The sequence below is a fragment of the Neodiprion virginianus genome, chromosome 4, assembly GCF_021901495.1.
Source record: "Neodiprion virginianus isolate iyNeoVirg1 chromosome 4, iyNeoVirg1.1, whole genome shotgun sequence".
Classification (NCBI taxonomy): Eukaryota; Metazoa; Arthropoda; class Insecta; order Hymenoptera; family Diprionidae; genus Neodiprion; species Neodiprion virginianus.
The window spans coordinates 27,183,593-27,201,902 of NC_060880.1; the positions used below are offsets into that span (position 1 = coordinate 27,183,593).

At 44.2% G+C, this 18,310-nt stretch overlaps 2 protein-coding genes across 2 annotated transcripts in view; both read left to right on the top strand.

Moving 5' to 3' along the window:
• Positions 1-18,310, top strand: part of LOC124301855 (cuticle protein 19.8-like) — a 221,947-nt gene that overhangs the window by 111,161 nt on the left and 92,476 nt on the right. The window lies entirely within an intron of this gene.
• On the top strand, positions 3,170-6,368 carry LOC124301853 (uncharacterized). Its single transcript, XM_046757365.1, has 2 exons — positions 3,170-3,468; positions 4,328-6,368. Exons 1-2 carry the CDS (start codon positions 3,267-3,269, stop codon positions 5,386-5,388), a joined length of 1,263 nt encoding a protein of 420 aa, XP_046613321.1. The 5' UTR covers positions 3,170-3,266; the 3' UTR covers positions 5,389-6,368.

Sequence of the window (18,310 nt, forward strand, 5' to 3'; positions counted from 1 at the left end):
TGAACCCAATGCAGCTGTGGTTGAATATTGTTTATTTTTACATCCATGACATGTACAAGAATATCTACAACTCCTTTTGCACCATTGCAGTGGCTATGTAAGGTGGAACACATACGCTGCAGGGCAGCGTTCGAATTACGATGTGAGTGTCATGTCTATAATTTAACTAGTATTTTCTGCAAAGTTCATCGAGCTTTGGTTACCAGTTCTTTTAAAGACGATCTTGCCCGCGATGCTTCGTCGTACTTGTTTTTTTGTTAACAGTATGAAAAGCCACAAATCTGGTTGCATTATTAGTCAAGTCTTGAGAATCCAGAGATGATTCAAGCAGGCCAAGAGCATCCCAAAGAACCACGGAGTACCCATAAACGGGTAGAGTCTAACAAAGAGGAAGTACTTTTTCTTCAGGGTGTTAGCCTTGCTTCGATTCACAGTAGCGATGCTTTTTTGGACGGTGAAATTCTTCCAGGACGCGTACACAAACATGATATTATTGAGGAGTAGGGTGGCCAGAGGTACAAAGAAGAAGTAGAAGTTGACCGTGATGTTCGTCCCTTCTCTGTACATCGTGTGGCCTGCTCTCAAACCCGGAATAACCGATTCCGCTGAGCATAGTTCCATGACTCCAGCCAAGAAAGTTGGCACCAGAGCCATTTCCCAGGCGAATATTTCGCACACGAGAAATCTGCGATTCTCTTCCCTCTCGCTGTTGTCGAATGATCCAATCAGCCGTCGGAACTATGTGATCACCAGGGTCATGTCGAAGCAGATAACATTCAACCAGAAAGCGGATGCTAGGGTGAAGAATTGTAGACTTAACCACAAGAGAACCGTCAAGACGCCATTGAGTTCCCAGTGGCAAAGCGTGCATACGCCTGATATGGTCAAAGTGCATCCCATCATCATAAGGCAGGTGTTGTGTCGCAGAACTACGCGGTTGTAAGTCCGGCGATCTATGTAAGTCGCAGAAGATAGAGTAGGAGACAACAACTGTGAAGCATAGTACTACGTGAATAACATTGATGTGCATTACGATGTTCGCACCCCAGTAACTAACCTCGGTCAGTATCCCGTCACATCCTCTAGTAGTGTGATTCATCGTTGGAAGGCTTCGAATCATCTACATTCAGTTGATAACATTTTTCAGATGAAACCAAAGATTCCGTAAGATTTTCCATCGATCAGTCTTGGTTTTAGATGTCAGTTGCCGGTGTAGTGCCCTTACTGATTGTGAAACAAATTACCAATTTCTTATTGACCTAACAAGAACGTTAAAAACGGTCGAGATGAATCCACATATTTTAGATTTTCACGAAAAGTTGTCCACTGTCGCAACACTTGTTATATAATTCTGTGATCGTTTTATCCAAATTTAGCGAAGCGAAGACTACAATTAGCATTACGTCCAGAAATAACTGTTACTTTATTACAAGTATTGCAAGCAGGCCATTTCACAATCAGATCTTTCCAAGACTCACTGATGAAAGCAGTCTTTCTACTACCGGTAGAAATATCTTAAGCTGGTTGTGTTATGCAGTAGTGGCAGTGGTTTTCGGGATTCCAGATAACTTCAACTACCATATAACGGAAATCGATGAAAGTGTTTTCTATAATGATGCAACTGTCCAAGTTTTAATAGCTTCCAATTGTCGGCAGTGGCCATGCACTTACTTATACATATAACTTATTGTTAAATGTCCTTCCGTTTGCATTTTGAGAAAGTACCTCTCTAATGTGTAGATGTGAATACGAGTCACCGAAATTTCTCCTCCAACTTCAAGGTCTGCCGCTGATAAATAATACAATATTTCTTAAAGAAGTGCGTAATACGAGTGTGTAACGATATCCCCACCACATGACGAAATGTTAAAATGTTTTCATTCGTACGAACGAAATGTCTCTCGCAATCGTGACAGTTTATTGACTGTTGAACTTTAATTTGATGACCTACGAGAATGTTGAAGTAAGTGACTTTTGAAACTTGGAGAAATTGAACGGAAAAGATTAACCTGTGCACACGTATCGAAGCCGAACACCAATATTCCGTTCACGCGCCATCGTCAAAAAAATAATACATCCTCGCTCGGGGCCGGGAAGACACCATCCTACACAACGAATATTTTCAGCTTATAATGACAGGTGTCATCTCTTACGAAATAATATGTTAAACATCGCGGAATAGACTGCACTATTAATAATATTGAAATGTGATCATCCACCGTGGGATTTTGATGATAAAATTACAGTGCTTTGTAGAGGAGCAATTATCCGCACGAATTAGAAGTTCGTCTTACGTAAAGAATACGATCGAATTTCTCTCTCAGATATTGTTTCATAGAATCGTTAGTTGCTGTAACATCAGAGTGATACAGTCTGAGCATTGGGTTAGTACGTTGGATCAGAAGGAAATTATGTATCCCGGGTTTTCTCTGGTACATGGTGAATTGCATCATAATTAATTGTACTTCCACTAACAATAAGTACATCTACTTTCACTGATAACAACAAATAAATAAGAAACTGCGGTACATGCATTTCTTGGGTTTGCGTTGCAGACAATGCAAGTAGGATAGTATCATTAACTTTTGCGGGCACTTGGTTTCCGCCCCGTTATTTTCTGCGGATAGTTCATATTAAGACAACAGAGATTGCATTGTACGATTACAGACCTGTAGAAGAAGAAAACATGAGATGTTCACACAAATGCGCGAAAGCTAATAAAGCTTATGTCATCAGCAAACCATCTGCAAATTTTCTAGCTAACATGTCGACACGACGCAACCGTATAGGTTCCATTTGCCTATTTGGTAACCTCGGATAACACAAAACGTAATGCGTTTGACAGGCCAATGAATCCAAGCAGCAGACTGGTTTACTTACACAGAGAACAGAACACAGTGTCTCAAGACGCTCTGCTTACCAATGTCCAGAAAGTGGAACCGTGTGGCGGGCCACGATAACAATCGAATCTGAACTAACACGTGTAAAGGATGTTAAATATCGACCCCACTACAGTATTCGAAGAGTGAGTCAACATTCAGTCCGTACTCACGCGTCATGGGCAATACCACATCTGACGCGAGTCTGTGTTTCCGTCTGAAAAATGAGGATTCCCGAGTAGTTACGCGTAGCTTGAGGTAACGGAGTGGGCTTGCAGTGAGGTATGCGGTTTCTTCTTTACGATTAGTATAGTTTTAGTCGAGAGTACGAGACGCGCGTGGAGTGGTTGGCACTGTCGGAGACAGTCCTATTAAATAATTGGTGACATGTTGACCACTCTCTCGCTCGTGTATTTTACCGTGCTACTTGTCGGTTCTTCAAGTGAAATCATTAAATGCTGCCCAAAAGGATACAGTTTCGGAAGGACTTTGAAATGCGTGATATCCGTATACAGCAACAGCGAATTCATCTTGAACGAGGCGAACTATGGCAATCAAACGGACTTCAATACCACCAGCTGCTATCGAAGTAAGTAAACTTTCGCTCAATTATACTCACACCTACAGAAACTTAATCGGTAACAATAGCATTTAGTTTCCGACATAGAATTCTAATATTGCAATGAAATTTGAGTAAAATATTCTCTCAGTTTAGTCAATCGGAGAGCAGAGAAGAATCTCAGGGGGTTAATATTATAGACTCAACGACTCTCATACGTTAAAAGATAATGTATTTAAATCCTCAATTTCCTTTTGTATTGAATGCGATTTGATATTTATAAAAATTAATAATTCTCTATTGATTTACGAATCTAATCTATTTTGGAAATATCGCTGCATGTACACTTGATTAAAGGGGGGGATCGAAGAAGACGGATAGAGAGACCTAGATACACTCTAAACTGCTCGGAAATAAATACTTTTTACAGAATAGAACAGGCTTGAGAACTATCGCATTACAAGCGCTGCTTATCTGCAAAAAATGTATACCTTTTTCGCTGCACCTATGCAATGTTACACGCTTTATGCAATCGCTCCGCGTCAGGCGTGCATGATCCGAGTTTGTTGTTTATCACTACGCGTACCTATGTCTGTTTTCCGTGCATAAAATGGTCCCTAAATATCTATTGATCCTTTCATTTCTTGCAATGCCTCATTCTGTAAGGGTATGTTCTGACACGCCACAAGTTTGAAAACAATATATCACTTGTTTTCGATTGTCTTTAGTGTTACGACTGTGTAACTCGCTTCAATCTGCCTTGCATTTCATTAAATGACCTCTCGAAGTACCAGACGACTATTATGAACGATAGAGTACTGGCAACTAATTATTATTGATCACGAGTTGGCGGTTGAAATAAATAGAAACATTAACTTGGGTTTTAAAGGTGGCGAAAGCGTGAACGACATACAAGCTGCTGACTTGGAATATGCCCGAAACCTAACGGAAGTGGATATGTGCATGGATGTCGATGATCGCAACGGTACGGTCTACGTGAAGTCATGCCCAGTGGATTGGAGAGAGCGGCCGAAGAGATGCGACGGTGTTTTCACTCCCATATTCCCCTGGGGTGCGAGTATAGTGATTGGCGCGTATTTGATTCACGGCATTCCTTTCGTCATCGTCGTCGTTCTGTGCATCCTCGACCCCGAACTTCGCAATCGCGCCTACGACAAAGCCGTACTAAGCTGTTGCATCTGCCAAGTTTGCATCGCGGTAGTTTTATCTGTAATGGGATATTTCTTTTTATGTTACGAGCTCCTGAGACCAACTTGGTTGTACATAGTGTTCGGGTTGATGCTGCAGTTCACAACGATAGGTGCCGTCTGTTGGTTGAACGTCATATGCTTGGAAATGACCTTGGCCATCACCAGATTGAGGTGGAGACACGGCAACGACATGACAGGGTCTGTGGAAGCCCGGAAGTCCTTTAAGTATGCGGCCTATGTGTGGGGCTCCAGTTCCGTGTTTACTGCCATCACCTGCTTCATTGAACTCTGTCCATGGATACCAACAACGTCAGTGCTGAAGCCGAATTTCGAGAGCGTCTACGACGGGGTGAATTATAAAGTGATCTTTTATGTTGGCTTGGCACCTGTGATCACCTTCATCCTTAACAACGTTCTCTTCATCTACACTACGTACAAGGTCGTCAATATCCGAAAATCAACCGTCGTCGCAAGTGAAAACAACAGGAAGACGAAAAAGAAGTACTTCATGTACTTGAGGCTGTACCTCGTGATGGATGCTCCGTCGATTATCGGAGTCATATCATCAATCTATCCTGAGATCTGGGTTCTAAAGTTTATCAGAATGATCCAGCCGATATCAATGCTCCTTGCCATATTACCGCAGAAAAAGTTCTGCCGAGCATTGCGATGCTCCCCCGCTGAAAAACCTGCTGTTGTCTCACAGAAAAGAAATATCAAGGGCGAAACGTCGTGTTGAATTTTTATACCCTGAAGATTCATTTACATGCGACTTTTATTAATTTTCTTCATTTTTCACATTATCATTTTTTATTATCAAATAATTTTTTTTTTCAACGCGTGTATCTCACAAAATCAGAAACTCGCCAGGAAAGAATGCCCTGCAACCAGTCTTCAATTTCAATAATGTCGTCAGGTCTTGGTGCTATTGAAATTCACCATTATGCATCGAATAACTGTGTATCGTGTGGAAATTTGATTGCGATAGTATCACATCCTCGACGCTCTCTACTCCTAGATATTAGATACATTCTAAATTGTTTCATAACTTTTCTTGATATCATGCAATTTTGTTTAATTTTCTCAAATCGTCTGCGCGGTTGGTCCTTTTTCCCGGTGCGTCAGAGGGATTCTTTAAACATTCGCTGATGACTAAATAAATGCCCAAAAACACTGAAAGGTATTGTCGAGGACAAAACATTTGGCATGCACACGCAGTGCAATAAAACCATCCATCAAATATTATCTGTTTTGGGTAGGATGTCGCAATATTAGAAAAGGTTATCTTTGATTATATGTTTCAAGTACGATAATTTTTACCTGCAACTATGAGAAAAGTCGTAGTGGATGTAACTCAGCCGTTGCACTGGACCCAGAGGGCAGGGGTAGTTCAGGGCGGATGAAAAGGCCCAAAATAATATCTATACGTACTTGAAACTTCCCCATTGGCCTAACTTCTGTATAGATGAAAGAAGCCAATCTGGAGGAACGATAGAAAACCGCATGCTAAATAATGAACTCAGAAGAGAGTTGCATTATGCAGAATCAAGACTGTTCTTCAAACCCTTCTGATCGAGGCAATTGATCGAGAACCTTTTAAGCAGTCAGTTCAAAACCATTATGAGAACAGAGTGGTTCCTAAAATCTCTTAGAATTAAGACAGGTAAAATAACTGAAGAAATTCCGTAGTTCTCTTTTATTTGAATATCATCATTTTAATAATAATATTCAATTATTTTAATTTTTACGTAGTTTAAATTTGAATTAACTTAACTATTATATTTGATCTATTTTGTGAGGCAACCAAATTAATTACCTTCAAATCATTTCATCCATTTAGACAGAGATAATAATTCAGTTGTTGCAACCAGAGTAATCGTGCTTGAATATTGTCAATTCATATCATATCATATCATATCATATCATATCTAGTCACCGTTGAGCACTCAGAGCCATCCTTAGCCTGAATCCTCAAGATCAACGAAGGCAAGTGAAAACTTTTATTTCGAAAGCGCAACCACGAGAAGAAAAAACGTTAATCTCAAGTAAATTGAGTTTGGAAATTTTGTCCTTGTACGAGCGCTAATGTATGGCAAGTTTTGGTTTTCCGTAAATAAATAATAGCCAACCGAAATCCAGCCAATAACAATAATCAAATGAAGTTGCACATCGCATTTGAACACGTCATCTTTCGAAATGCCAAATATTGGATGTACGAGAATCTGGACCTGAGATCGGTACCGCCCTAATACCCGGATCATCACATTGATATTCATCAACGCGCCGCGGGCTTCCTCATATCTACTCTCCTCGTACCGACGCATGACGTGCATCACCTCTTCAAGTCTCTAAGTCTAACCTCAAATAAGCAAAGCATCGTTCCGAATTTACGTATTAGGGTCGTAATGTCAAGTGCCAAAATTTCGACGCAGGTCAAAAAGTCTGTCTACTAAATGAAACGCGATCTAAATTTGACGATCACTGCAAAGGGGTGTATGCCATCAAACGTGCACAAAACAAAAATTAAATTCCTATCTCTGCCCAAATGAACCGACCTCTCGTGTCACACTTTCCGGTGGAAGTATTACTTCCTCGAACAACCTATGTACGGCTAGTACATCTGAAATGACCCTTAAAACTTCGAAACATTCCCAATCGCAAAAAAGTAACGTGCACCATTTCACTAGTAGTCTAGGTTATGGTGGAATCGGCCTTGCGTCTCTCTTACAATTAGTATTTTTTTCTGTTTCAAATCTCATAAGCGTACACCATATTAGCAATCAGCTATATTTTATTAGGTACGTTTACAACCATAAATATTCTTTCATTGCCTTATTTTACCGGAATACTTTGCAACCATAACATGAAGATGTGCATATTATTTGTGATTATCTGTTTACCAAACTCGTTCTCAACGTAATTGAAGTGAATCTTGAAGTGAATAAGAGCGCGATTAAACTAAAGTTCCGTATTTTCCGCAATGATTCCTCGACCGTACGAACTGCTCATCAATCTCCAGTGTTAAGTACCTACTCTGTTTCTTATAAGTAACTTATACTTGGTTTTGATAAAATAAACCGGCAAAGAGCTGTTGAATAATTGCGGTGGTGATTTCCTCCATACGGTTAAATTTACCTATAACTTTAAAAGAGCATGACATCGTAAGGAGTTCGCTGTGAGAAACCAAACGAATGATAGCTCGTTCGAAGGCCAAAGTGAACGCGTGTAACTCGTTTCAGATAACTTTCTTGATAACTTTAGATGAACTGAGGAGCACTGTATACGGCAGGGATACCGGTTCTCATCCGTCATTTGAACCAGGCTACAACCCAGGTGTGAGAAAATTGAATTCAGCTAGAGATTGGATTGAAATTGGTAGTTCCTCGATGCTCCTATATCGAAATGAATTGGGCCCGTGCAAAAGTCCGTATGCTGTTAGTTGAGGCGATTGGTGAACTTTAAGCAAATCGGAAAACACCGCTGGATGTGCGCCTCGTATAGTTTTCCCACTCCGCTAACAAACCAACCATCGGGAATTGAACTCCACCAGCGAACGAGAGAGAATGGGGAAAGTTTCCTTCTTGATAAAACGAGTGTAGAAGCCGGAGTCGTGGGGGGGAAGAAACGGAGTTCGAGAGGCGGAGTTGCGGGCTGAAGAGCCAGGCAGGGAAATGCGTGGATTTCAAGGGGTTGGGGCGCCGAAGAGAAAATTGAAAATCGAATCAGCGGGCAAATCGGATTACCCCGCCGACTCCCGCGTTCTTCCTCCTGCACCCTCGCAGTATAGGCGGTCGGTTATCATCATCGAGTCTTGAACTGTACGCCCCCTGAGAAAGGAATCGAATCATTTACGTGTCGTGGACCAGCCGTGATACTTTTGCCGGGTGTTTCCGGACACCCCATTGAGAGATTTTCCAAATAATCCTGTTCCGAGTTTCGTTAATCTCGAAATGACTCTCACCGTTCGGCTCCAAGGGTTGATTGCGAAATCAGTGATTTAAATCTCGGCCAAGAAAGAGGCGGGTGCATTCGATCGACCCGAACACACGTATATACTCATTGAAAACCCTTGAACCTCTTAATTGCTGCTACTGCCACAACGTACAAGCGAGCGAACCTTGGGTTCGTTCTTTTTCAAAAGGTTCCTTCCAAATTACTTCCTGGGTCGCCTCAATCTATCATCTTCAGCGGCAGTGCCGGTGGCTTTCCTAAAATAACCTTTTATTTTCTTCCCTCACTCTTCGTGTTCCTTTCCCTCTTCTCCCTTGTCTGCTGCCGCAGAGCCCAAGGTATCTCTCGTGGGTCTTGAGGTCGTACTCCTTCTCGTCGTCATCCCAGAGCTGGTGAAAAGATCCGCGGTACTTCTCTCGGGAGACGCCACCTATAAGTAGGTGACGTGAAAATAATTTCATGGTTCCTACCCCCGTCCAAAGAGTGACGAGACTGTAACGAACAAACAAAACCACGACCATTTCCTCCACTGACCCGTTCTCTCATTGTCAGACCTGCGATCTCCCAGCTTCGAGATGAATTATAATTATAAGCTCGGCCGAAATCGTTGTGATAAACGTAAACCGTCGGTTTCTCCATTTCGTTTCACAGCTTTCGATAACAACGCGAGTATTGCCTCACTCGAGCAGCTTCCCTCAGGTGTAAACTCAGATAAATACCGTGTAAATACTCATCCGGCCCTTTTGATGCTCGGTGCAAATACCAGCAGCTCAGACGAAATGACAAAAGGCGGAGGACTTCAATCGTCACTCGAACACCGGCAGTTAGAATCTTGGTGAGAATTTCATTGGCCCGATTGGCTCCATTGGCTACGTTCCCCGCGTTTCCGCTGGCAGCTCGACGCTCTTCAGGTTAGCGTTAACGCGAGCGGCAACCCCCTTAGCTTTCGAGGCGTCAACCGGAAAATTAAAGTGGTCCTTCGCCCGACGCTCTCATTGGATCTCCCGGCGTGGAACCTCTTAATATTCATAACTCGGTAAAGGGAAGACAATTATTTTTCTGTAAGAAGCGACTGATGTATCCAAGTTTTATAGGAAGACTGAAAGAGGAGGAATGAAAAAAAGGTGGATTTAAAAATTGCATAATTCTTTCGCCGTCTTCCGTCGTCCCTGCGTTATAGCGAGCGCAGGTATATATAAGGAGTTGAAAGTTTCCAAAGTAGAAGCCGGGACGTGGGGAAGGAAGTTCAAATTAACTTCGGTCACGTAAATCATCCGAGGGCGTCGAGATCGCAATTCTTACTGGTGAATTTGCTCGTGAATTGAGAACAGTGGAGACGACCCCTCGAGTCCGGTTCGCAAAAGCTGTTACAAGCCTCGAGAGGTGTCAAAAAGAAGTCGAGGGAAGTAGAATTACTTCGCCATTTATCAGTTCGACTCTCGTTATCTTTTTCTCGCTGCCGGCCGGCTGGGCTAGAAACACGGAAACGATCCGTCTTCATTCCCGAGAGGAACGAAGGATCGACTATTTGTAATTAGATGAAAAGATCAGCTGAGAGTTCAGCGATGCTATGAGCCAAACCAACAAGAATTTTGCCACATTCCGGTGCACGCGATTCTCCGATGAGATCGAGTAATGCTTTTCATTCGCTCTTCGCGAACTTGCGTCAGACTTCCTTTATAAACTTTTCGGAAGTGTTCTAGTACTCCACCGAAGAATAATGACATTGATCAGCTTTATCTCTCTCTCGCTCTCACTCGCCCTCTCTCCTTAATAAATCTAATTCCGAATCTGAATCTGAATATCTTTCTTTCTTCCTGTCTTTCTTTTCGATGTTTGAAAATAAAACGATTTCAAAACTTTCCCGATTCTATCCGACTTAATATAATTCGATCAATTCTGCCGACGCTGCATCACTGCGAGGACGATTCATCTCTCTTATTATTTTTCCTCTGCACACCTACGCGACGTCCCGCGGGGCGGACGACGTGCACAAGGCACAGAAATTCGCCAAGAGAGAGAACCACGTTCTCCACGTTCCCCTATAGCCACAGGCTTGGGTATATTGCGATAGTTTATAACCCAGGAGATAGGGAACACACTTTTCTGCATACGGGCTTACCCCTTATGTGACAGGCCAATTCTCAACTTTTTACTGCAGAGAATTGCGAAGCGGGTGCTAAGACTCTGGTCGTGCGAAAGAAATTGGCAAGCAGCTTCACCCTCGAGTTGTTCGTAGGTCACGAATGCTTTGTCAATTAATATCAAACTACACTCGCTGAATCGGAACCTTTAAAGAAAAGCCAGACATATCTGACATCTTGACTTGTGTGATCGCTTTGTTAATAAATATTTCCACACACATGAAACGGTAGGTTTTATCGTTGGTATAATATTACATAGAATTGCGGAAGTTATTCGAAGAGTTCCATCACTGCAGCTGGTTTCGTATTATCTCGAGATTTTGTTTCATTTTTCACGCGTGCAGGACACGTTGAAGATATCGCGCGATAAATGATCCTGTTGAAGACGAGGGCGAGAGGAAAAATATGGGAAAAGGGAGTGGCTTGCTATTTTTCATGCCGGTAAAACAATTAATTTCGCAAGATCTTGGTAGAGTCCATAGCTCTTGCCGTTGGTATATTAAATCACGTTGGAAATGATGCCACAGAAGGGTCGAGAGAAGGAAGAAGAGAGGACGAGAATGAGAAAATCTCGAGCGAGAAGGGAAAGAAAATGAAAGGTGAATGAAATTTTTTGGAACGAGGTCAGAGATCCGGGGACATGGAGCGCCTCAGAGATTGGACAGATGTAGGTGCGCGGATCGGCATGAGGCGTAGGCGGGGAGGGAGACGAAAGGGGAGGAGAGGACAACGGGAAGAGAATAAAAAAAAAAAAACTCAAAGATCACATGTAAAGCAGCAATTATTTTAGTCGTAAATTTACATTGGGACAGGCGACAGTTTTATTGGTCCCTAAATTTGTCGAACCTTATCCCATTTCGCTCGAGAGAAAGGAACGAATTCGAATTTATTCCAACTCTAATGGCCGGGCATTCGTCCCCGATCCGCCTACCCTGTGGGGATAGTTCAAACTATTCAATCCATTCGAATTTAACCAAACGAGATTGAGAGATAAAAGAAATAGGAATTTAAGCATTTCCTCCCCCCTCCTTCTCTTTCGCCGCCTGCGATACTTTCGTGTACAGGCGAGAAGAGAAGATAAGATTATCGAATCGGCGATAAAAGGGGCGACGTTTATTCGCTTCGTACCCATGAGTTTCCTATCCAAAATTTTTCTCACACCCGACCCGAAGCGTCTGACGATTGCGGAACATCTCTCCTCGAACATCCATGAACGTGCGAATCTGTATGTACGATAATCTTGACGATCAAAAAGGTTCGGTCTCAGTGTGCAGGGCGTGCAGCCGACTGGGCTGGGTAAAGTCAGTAGACGAGGAATAAGAAATGAAGTCAACATCTCCAGGGTGACGGATTTGTGCGCTTTACACTCGCTGCGAGCTGCATCTAGTTGATTGAAAGATTCGTGTTCCCGTATCCACAAATGTGGCCAAAAGAAGCTCGGATAAAACTGATGGGACGTGATGCAATAAAAAATTGCCACTGATAGTAAAAGATATCGCCTCTTCAAATGACGAGCAACGAAGTTTAATAGATAGGAAGAATATCGTTTCAATACCGTACTCACTTTGCTTTAAATCTAACCAATCTGTCGGAAGTTGAATCTGTGTATTTAAACATTGTCAAAATCGATTTGTACCGAACCGTTTCTTCATCCACATGGTTTAGTGAGATATTTTCCGAATGGCTGAACTGATAACTCGCGCGTTTCTTGGCGACGTAGAATAGGAACCTTGTCTACTGTAAAGAGGACGTTTTATTCGCGCCAAGTTTGCGCCCGTCCGTTTGGTATTCACCTCGCAAGGTAGCTACGGCGGCATCGTCTACATCGACGTGTAACACAATGGCGAGACAACGAACCGAAAAAATAACCGATCCAGAACACAACGCATCTCGAATGTGAAAGTGCGTTTTAGTCCGCAAGTTCATCCGTGCGTGGTTCGATGACGCTGAGTTGCAACAATATTCTTGCTTCGTTTGTATTTTCCGGTAATCGACTAATGTAAGTCCAGAAGTTCTCACCTATATGCGAGACCAGTATTCTCAGAGTAAGTTTTACACTGACAGTAGCAAGTGACGAACTACAGTGGATCCTGTCAGCCCTACATTTTTTATGGTTGTTAATTATTTCGGAGTGCGAGGGTCCATCTAGCTCGGTAACAAGAATCTCTGGGACGACAAAGCCTTGTTTAACACGGGACCGACATTGGCTCGACTGCAATAAAGATGCCATTATGATTGGAGGAGGTATCGAGAGAAGGAGAATAAGGGACACGGGTTTTGCTCTATCGCGAGTCATCGAGGCCTCGCGTAACGCCCTTCACCCCATCGAAAAGGATTTTGGCGAACTATTTATTTTTGAGGGAATTGCCGGCCCAGCTCCCTGGGAATATAAGCCGACTCGAGAGTTCTTTCGGTGTTTTGGAAGGGCAAAGTTTCCACTTGGTTTAACCCGCGGGCCAGCTGGGTCGATCGGTTTTTATGTAATCGCCGGACTCTGCATTCCACGCCAGCCACTCGATATCAGGGTTAACGGCGAGACGCTGCAAAAGGCGGTTGGGGCCGACATTAATCGACGTTAGATCGACTGTTCCTCGATCCCATTGCCGGACCTGATAAGGATAGCCTCGACAGTTTACGCGGGGCTTTTGCCACCGAGCGATTCTCGCTCGACATCGCACGATGCAGATCTCAATATCATTATACGAGACCCGCCGGTGATCTCCGCAGCATCGAGTCACATCACGAGATCAAATTCTACCGGCGTTACATGCCACCGAATTTGAATACATCGCATGGCGGCGGGTGACGAGGAGAGAGATCCGAGCCGAGTGCAAACCCCCTTGAAAACGTTCTTTGAAATCTTCCTTGCCTTGAATCGTTGAATGTTATTTCATTCTTCTTCTTGGCAACCCCGCGCACCGCGTTTGACTCGGCATGTATGTATATCCGGATAAGATGATCGCACTACTTATCCCGGAGGTGGAGCGCATTGTCGGTTCAGACACTTACGAAACGTATCAATTCCATCTGATACACTTCGTCGATATATCAATGGATGCTCCATGGAGCCTGCACGGTGGATTCTTGTACGTCATTATATTATTACTCACTTTATTCTATTTGGAGTTCTCCTTTTTTTTCTTAGCGAGGTGTGATAATACGCGCATTAAATCTGAAACCGCCTTTTCGGGCTGATCCACGAGTGAATAAATCGAGATTCGAATCTAGACTTTCTCCATATTTCTCCAATGGCTACGGCTATTAGCTAAGGCCAGTTGGTATGTCCCCAGGGCCGTCGCGCGGACAATGGGCATTTCTGAGTACGTTTTATCTGGAATCTCTCGAGGCTCCGAAAGGAAGGCAATAAAGGTTACCGGAATAAACCGATAGGTCATAGACCCCGCAGCCTGCAGGGCGGGGCGCGTTGGTCTCGTGGAACCGGAGACCAAAGCCTGCGGTAATCAGCTCTTACCATTGGTCCGTGTCTTTTAACCGTACCTTATCATTGGTCGTTAAGGTGGATCTCGATGGAAATTCGAATGGCTTATCGATATCCCAGCTTGCCGGAGCACGGGATTCGAGCTGGAAGGCTGCAAGAGTTCTTCCGCGGGCTTCGCTCCCGCCTCCTTCTGCAACTTCCACCTTCCACCTTCAGCCCGACTCCGACGGTTGGATCCGAAAGGCTTTCAATCGCGCGTTTATCGCTATCCGATTCCCCCCCCCCCCTGATTCGATATTCAGAACACGTCGCCATCGAGCTCCCCCTGTCCCGCACGGTCTTTTCTCTTTCTCCAAAGACTTTCCTTGCCTATTTCGTTCCGGAAAAGCTTCGGCGGTGCAGATGCGTGCGAGGTCTAGGACCTGCTGCGCTGAACGAGTCTGCCCGAGATACATACACACGTATAGTACGTATACGTTTTATCGAGAAACGGGTATTTCCTCATCGTTTTTGGCTCTCGCCGAGGTTTAATGGCTCTCGATTTCGAGGGAATTGATCAGTCCGCGCGCGGCGAAAAGGTGCGGGGCACGAGTTGCGGGTATACCGCTTAATAAGATTTCGCCGTTAATTGGCGATGGGATCTGCCGAGGATTCGGGATAAGCAGAGCCGACTAATTCCCACGACGGCCAACCCCCATCGTGGTTGACAGATCCAATCGTAAGTTACACCGGCTTACGTTTCGTACACCCACGTGGCAAGACTCGAGATTTATCTTCCGTGGCTCCCCGCTAGCTGTGTTTACCCTTTCCTAAGAATTTTTGGCAGGGGCTTCGGCTCCAGTTTTCCCCGTCTAACTCGCAGCTCATCTCTAAATCTGATATATTAACGCCATTCTTTTCCTTCCCTGTATCTAGATTTGTGACGTATTACAAAACGCCCCATGAATACTTATGCGGGTCATCCCCACCTTTTCCCCGGATCACTTTCCGCTTTTCCTGCATTCAACGTTCTTGGACTCGTACCTTATACTGCTGCCACTTTGCGACCACACCGCGATCTCCTCTTTAATCTTTCCTCGCGTGTCTCCATTGTTCCGTTCCACTCCACCCAGGAATCGCCAGCATAAATACACATTTGCGACAGCCCGCTCCACGTGTGACGGCTGGTCTCCAGCGGTTCATAATATTAAACTGTCACATCGCGCGACGTGCTCCAATTTTTTTCTCTTCTTTTTATACGTCTTTACTTTCCTCCATTTTATTTTATTTTATTTTATTTTATTTTTTTTTTTTGTTTTTTTTAGCTTCCCGCTTCTACCTTTACTCTCCCGCTCATCTGTTCTCCCTTTTATACGCCTCAGGGCATGTTTATAACGCGGGAGATAACAGGATAGAATGATTGCCCTTTGGACGTTTCTCTTTTAAAATGTCACCTTTATAAACACAGACCTCATCTGAATGCAGAATTTTTAGAACCTTCTGCCACAATATTTTTCTTTCCGTTTTTGCTCCCTCCCTCCTTTTTTTTTTAACTCGATTACAATTTTATTCCTCCGGCAGTTTACCCTTTCGCATTATAGCACGAAACACTTTCACCCCGTGGGACAACAACATCAAATATCCTGCACGTCATTTTGCGAGAAACAATAAAATTTTTGCACCGCGCCCCGATTTTACCTCCCTTGTATAATATAATGCTTCGTGTTTTTCGTGACCCAAACTTTGCCTCGTCTCTGACGCAAATCACTCGTATAAATTTTCGGAAAAAGGTAGGCCGTAGGCCGTAACAATGTTTTCTGACCATTTGAAAAACTCCAAAGGGAGCAAATTTTCTTTCGCGTCTATGCATTCGAGATATGTTGCGTCATTGTATCTCATAAAATTCATGACGTTCCCAAGGGCTGGCGCCTTCTCAGATGCAAAAGTTTTAACCAAAAATTCTCCGAATTAAAAAGAAATTTTTAAAACACCAAATAAATAAATTTCGTATATCTTTGACGTCGTTGATGTAACTGCGAGTAGGGAAATTTCCTGTATCCCGCCTCAAGGGGAAAGCCGAAACTGTGTAGTGATCGATAAATATAACAAGTAGGCAGAGGCCAGGACTGAGCTAGATTAGATTGCAAAGCCAGGCTGGGACTCGGTCAGCTACGTTAGCGGCTATAAACTTCTCGCGCAGCGAATCGCAGCGGGCGCGCTTCGGGATGCTTAGTCCTGCAAGAGCCGGGCATGGCTTCGGATTGATAATCCTCTGCCACAGAGGTATTGTCTCGAAGCCAATAACAAAGGCCTCTGTTCTACTGACGGAAATCCTCGGCCATTCACCATTCTACGTCACGTGTCATTTCCTGAAAATAGGACGGAGGTTCACCGTTTCATGCGGATGTTCCTCTCTCTCTCTCTCTCTCTCTTTCTCTATACCTTGCGGTGAAGTGTTCATGGGAATCCCGAAATGTGCGCAGACGCACAAGGACGAAGTCGAGGATTGAGGCACAGTCGACAAGTGAGCGTTCCTTGTTTATTAGGAGTAAGAAATAATAATTGCTCTAAACTTCTCTGGGTGTAAAGCAGCACAACATTGCGGACCCACACTTGACTTGATTGGGTCGAACTGAGACTGCGATTTGTTGATGCACAATGTGCGATGAGAAAAAGAAAATTTATGCACTTTTATTGGAGAAGGCATCGTTTCCGAGTAACGGAAAGTTCGACTTGTGGGTTTAGCAGCGGCGCAGCTCGGCGGAAAATATGGTACCGAGAATAGTTTATAAACTAGGAGCAACTTGAGGTGGAAAACTGTTCGTGTATCCCGGGAAACTGGGTCGGAATCGAGTTGCGAAAACAGCAGCCACCACCGGTTGTGAGATTCAATTTGCGGCCAAGTGCCACGGTTCCGATGGCTCAGCTTCACGGCGGACGCCTCACAGTGCACACACGCCAGGCATTCGGCTCCAAGACCCCGGTTGTTCGCCGCTTGCAGCGCAACTCTTCGTCAAAGTTTGTCCTGCTCCAGTTCCGCGGTTGAGTGTCCTTGCGGGAGAATTCCTCTCTATCTCTCTCTTTCTGAGAGAGAGGGTGAGGTAGTCTGCTTCCTCCACAAAGCGGTCACTGATCTTCACCCTGCATCTAAGGAGGAGCACATATACTGCAGGAGCAAAGCATCCGCAGGTTCGACTCGCTAACGCAACAGTGACGGTCCAACTACCAGGTCTGGGGTTCGGGGTGAATGACGCAACCCATCCTCCAAGGGCTCTTATTGGATTCCACCCACAAACCTGTCTTAGCGCCAAGAGGTTCTCAACCTGCCAAAAAGATCTTCCGCAAGCCCTTCGTCTGCGCTCTAAGTTTTCTCCGTCATTATGGTTGTATAATGTGACTGACTATCATCAGAGGTCATTCTTTGAGGGTCAAGCTCATTTCTGGAAGAAATATGCTTGGAGAGCTTGGCTTTCGAAAGACAAGCTGACTTAGGAATGAAGAGTGTACGATCACGCTGAGAACCTCCGGTACGACGGCCAAACCTGCAGCAGCGAGAAGAGATCCTATATTGCCTTATTGCCAGTCTCCTCAGATGCATCGCCTCTGGAGCTCCTCTCCCCTCTCACCTTTCTATACTTCACTCTCGACAGCGCTAGACCCTGAGCCCTTAATTAAAATCATTACTAGGCTTAACTACCCGGCACCCGGTCCCGAAACCAACTCTTGCGCCCTGCGAAACGCGAAAAGCTCACCCTTCGCGGCTCCTTCCTCTTACCTCGTTGAATCCCAAGTCACGTGGTGTACCTTATACCCAGCACGCACCACTCGTGAATTTAATCGCGTTCCCACAGTCCGTTTGATCAAGTATCGGCGCCGAATTGATTCCCGACTGAAGTGGAAGATATGACGTGGTTCTTATCACTCGAGGAGGATATTGCTCGCCGGTTACGAATTTCTTTGCCTTCCTGGTTGACCGATTCTCCGGATTACCAAAGGATAGAATGTACTCTGTACGACTCGAGGTTTTAGCAGGAACCCCGAACTGGATATTCAGCTTAGTAATCCTGGGATGTACAGCACTCGGGTGTCGATTAATGCGAATTGCACCCTTGAACAGAATCCTTACACGGTGATTATTACCTCGAATT

What these genes read in the sequence shown, in the direction of transcription:
- LOC124301853 (XM_046757365.1), top strand. Translation starts at nt 3,267, where the DNA reads ATGTTGACCACTCTCTCGCTCGTGTATTTTACCGTGCTACTTGTCGGT. An exon ending in TACCACCAGCTGCTATCGAA is followed by an intron (nt 3,469 to 4,327) that starts GTAAGTAAACTT and finishes TGGGTTTTAAAG; the next exon opens with GTGGCGAAAGCGTGAACGAC.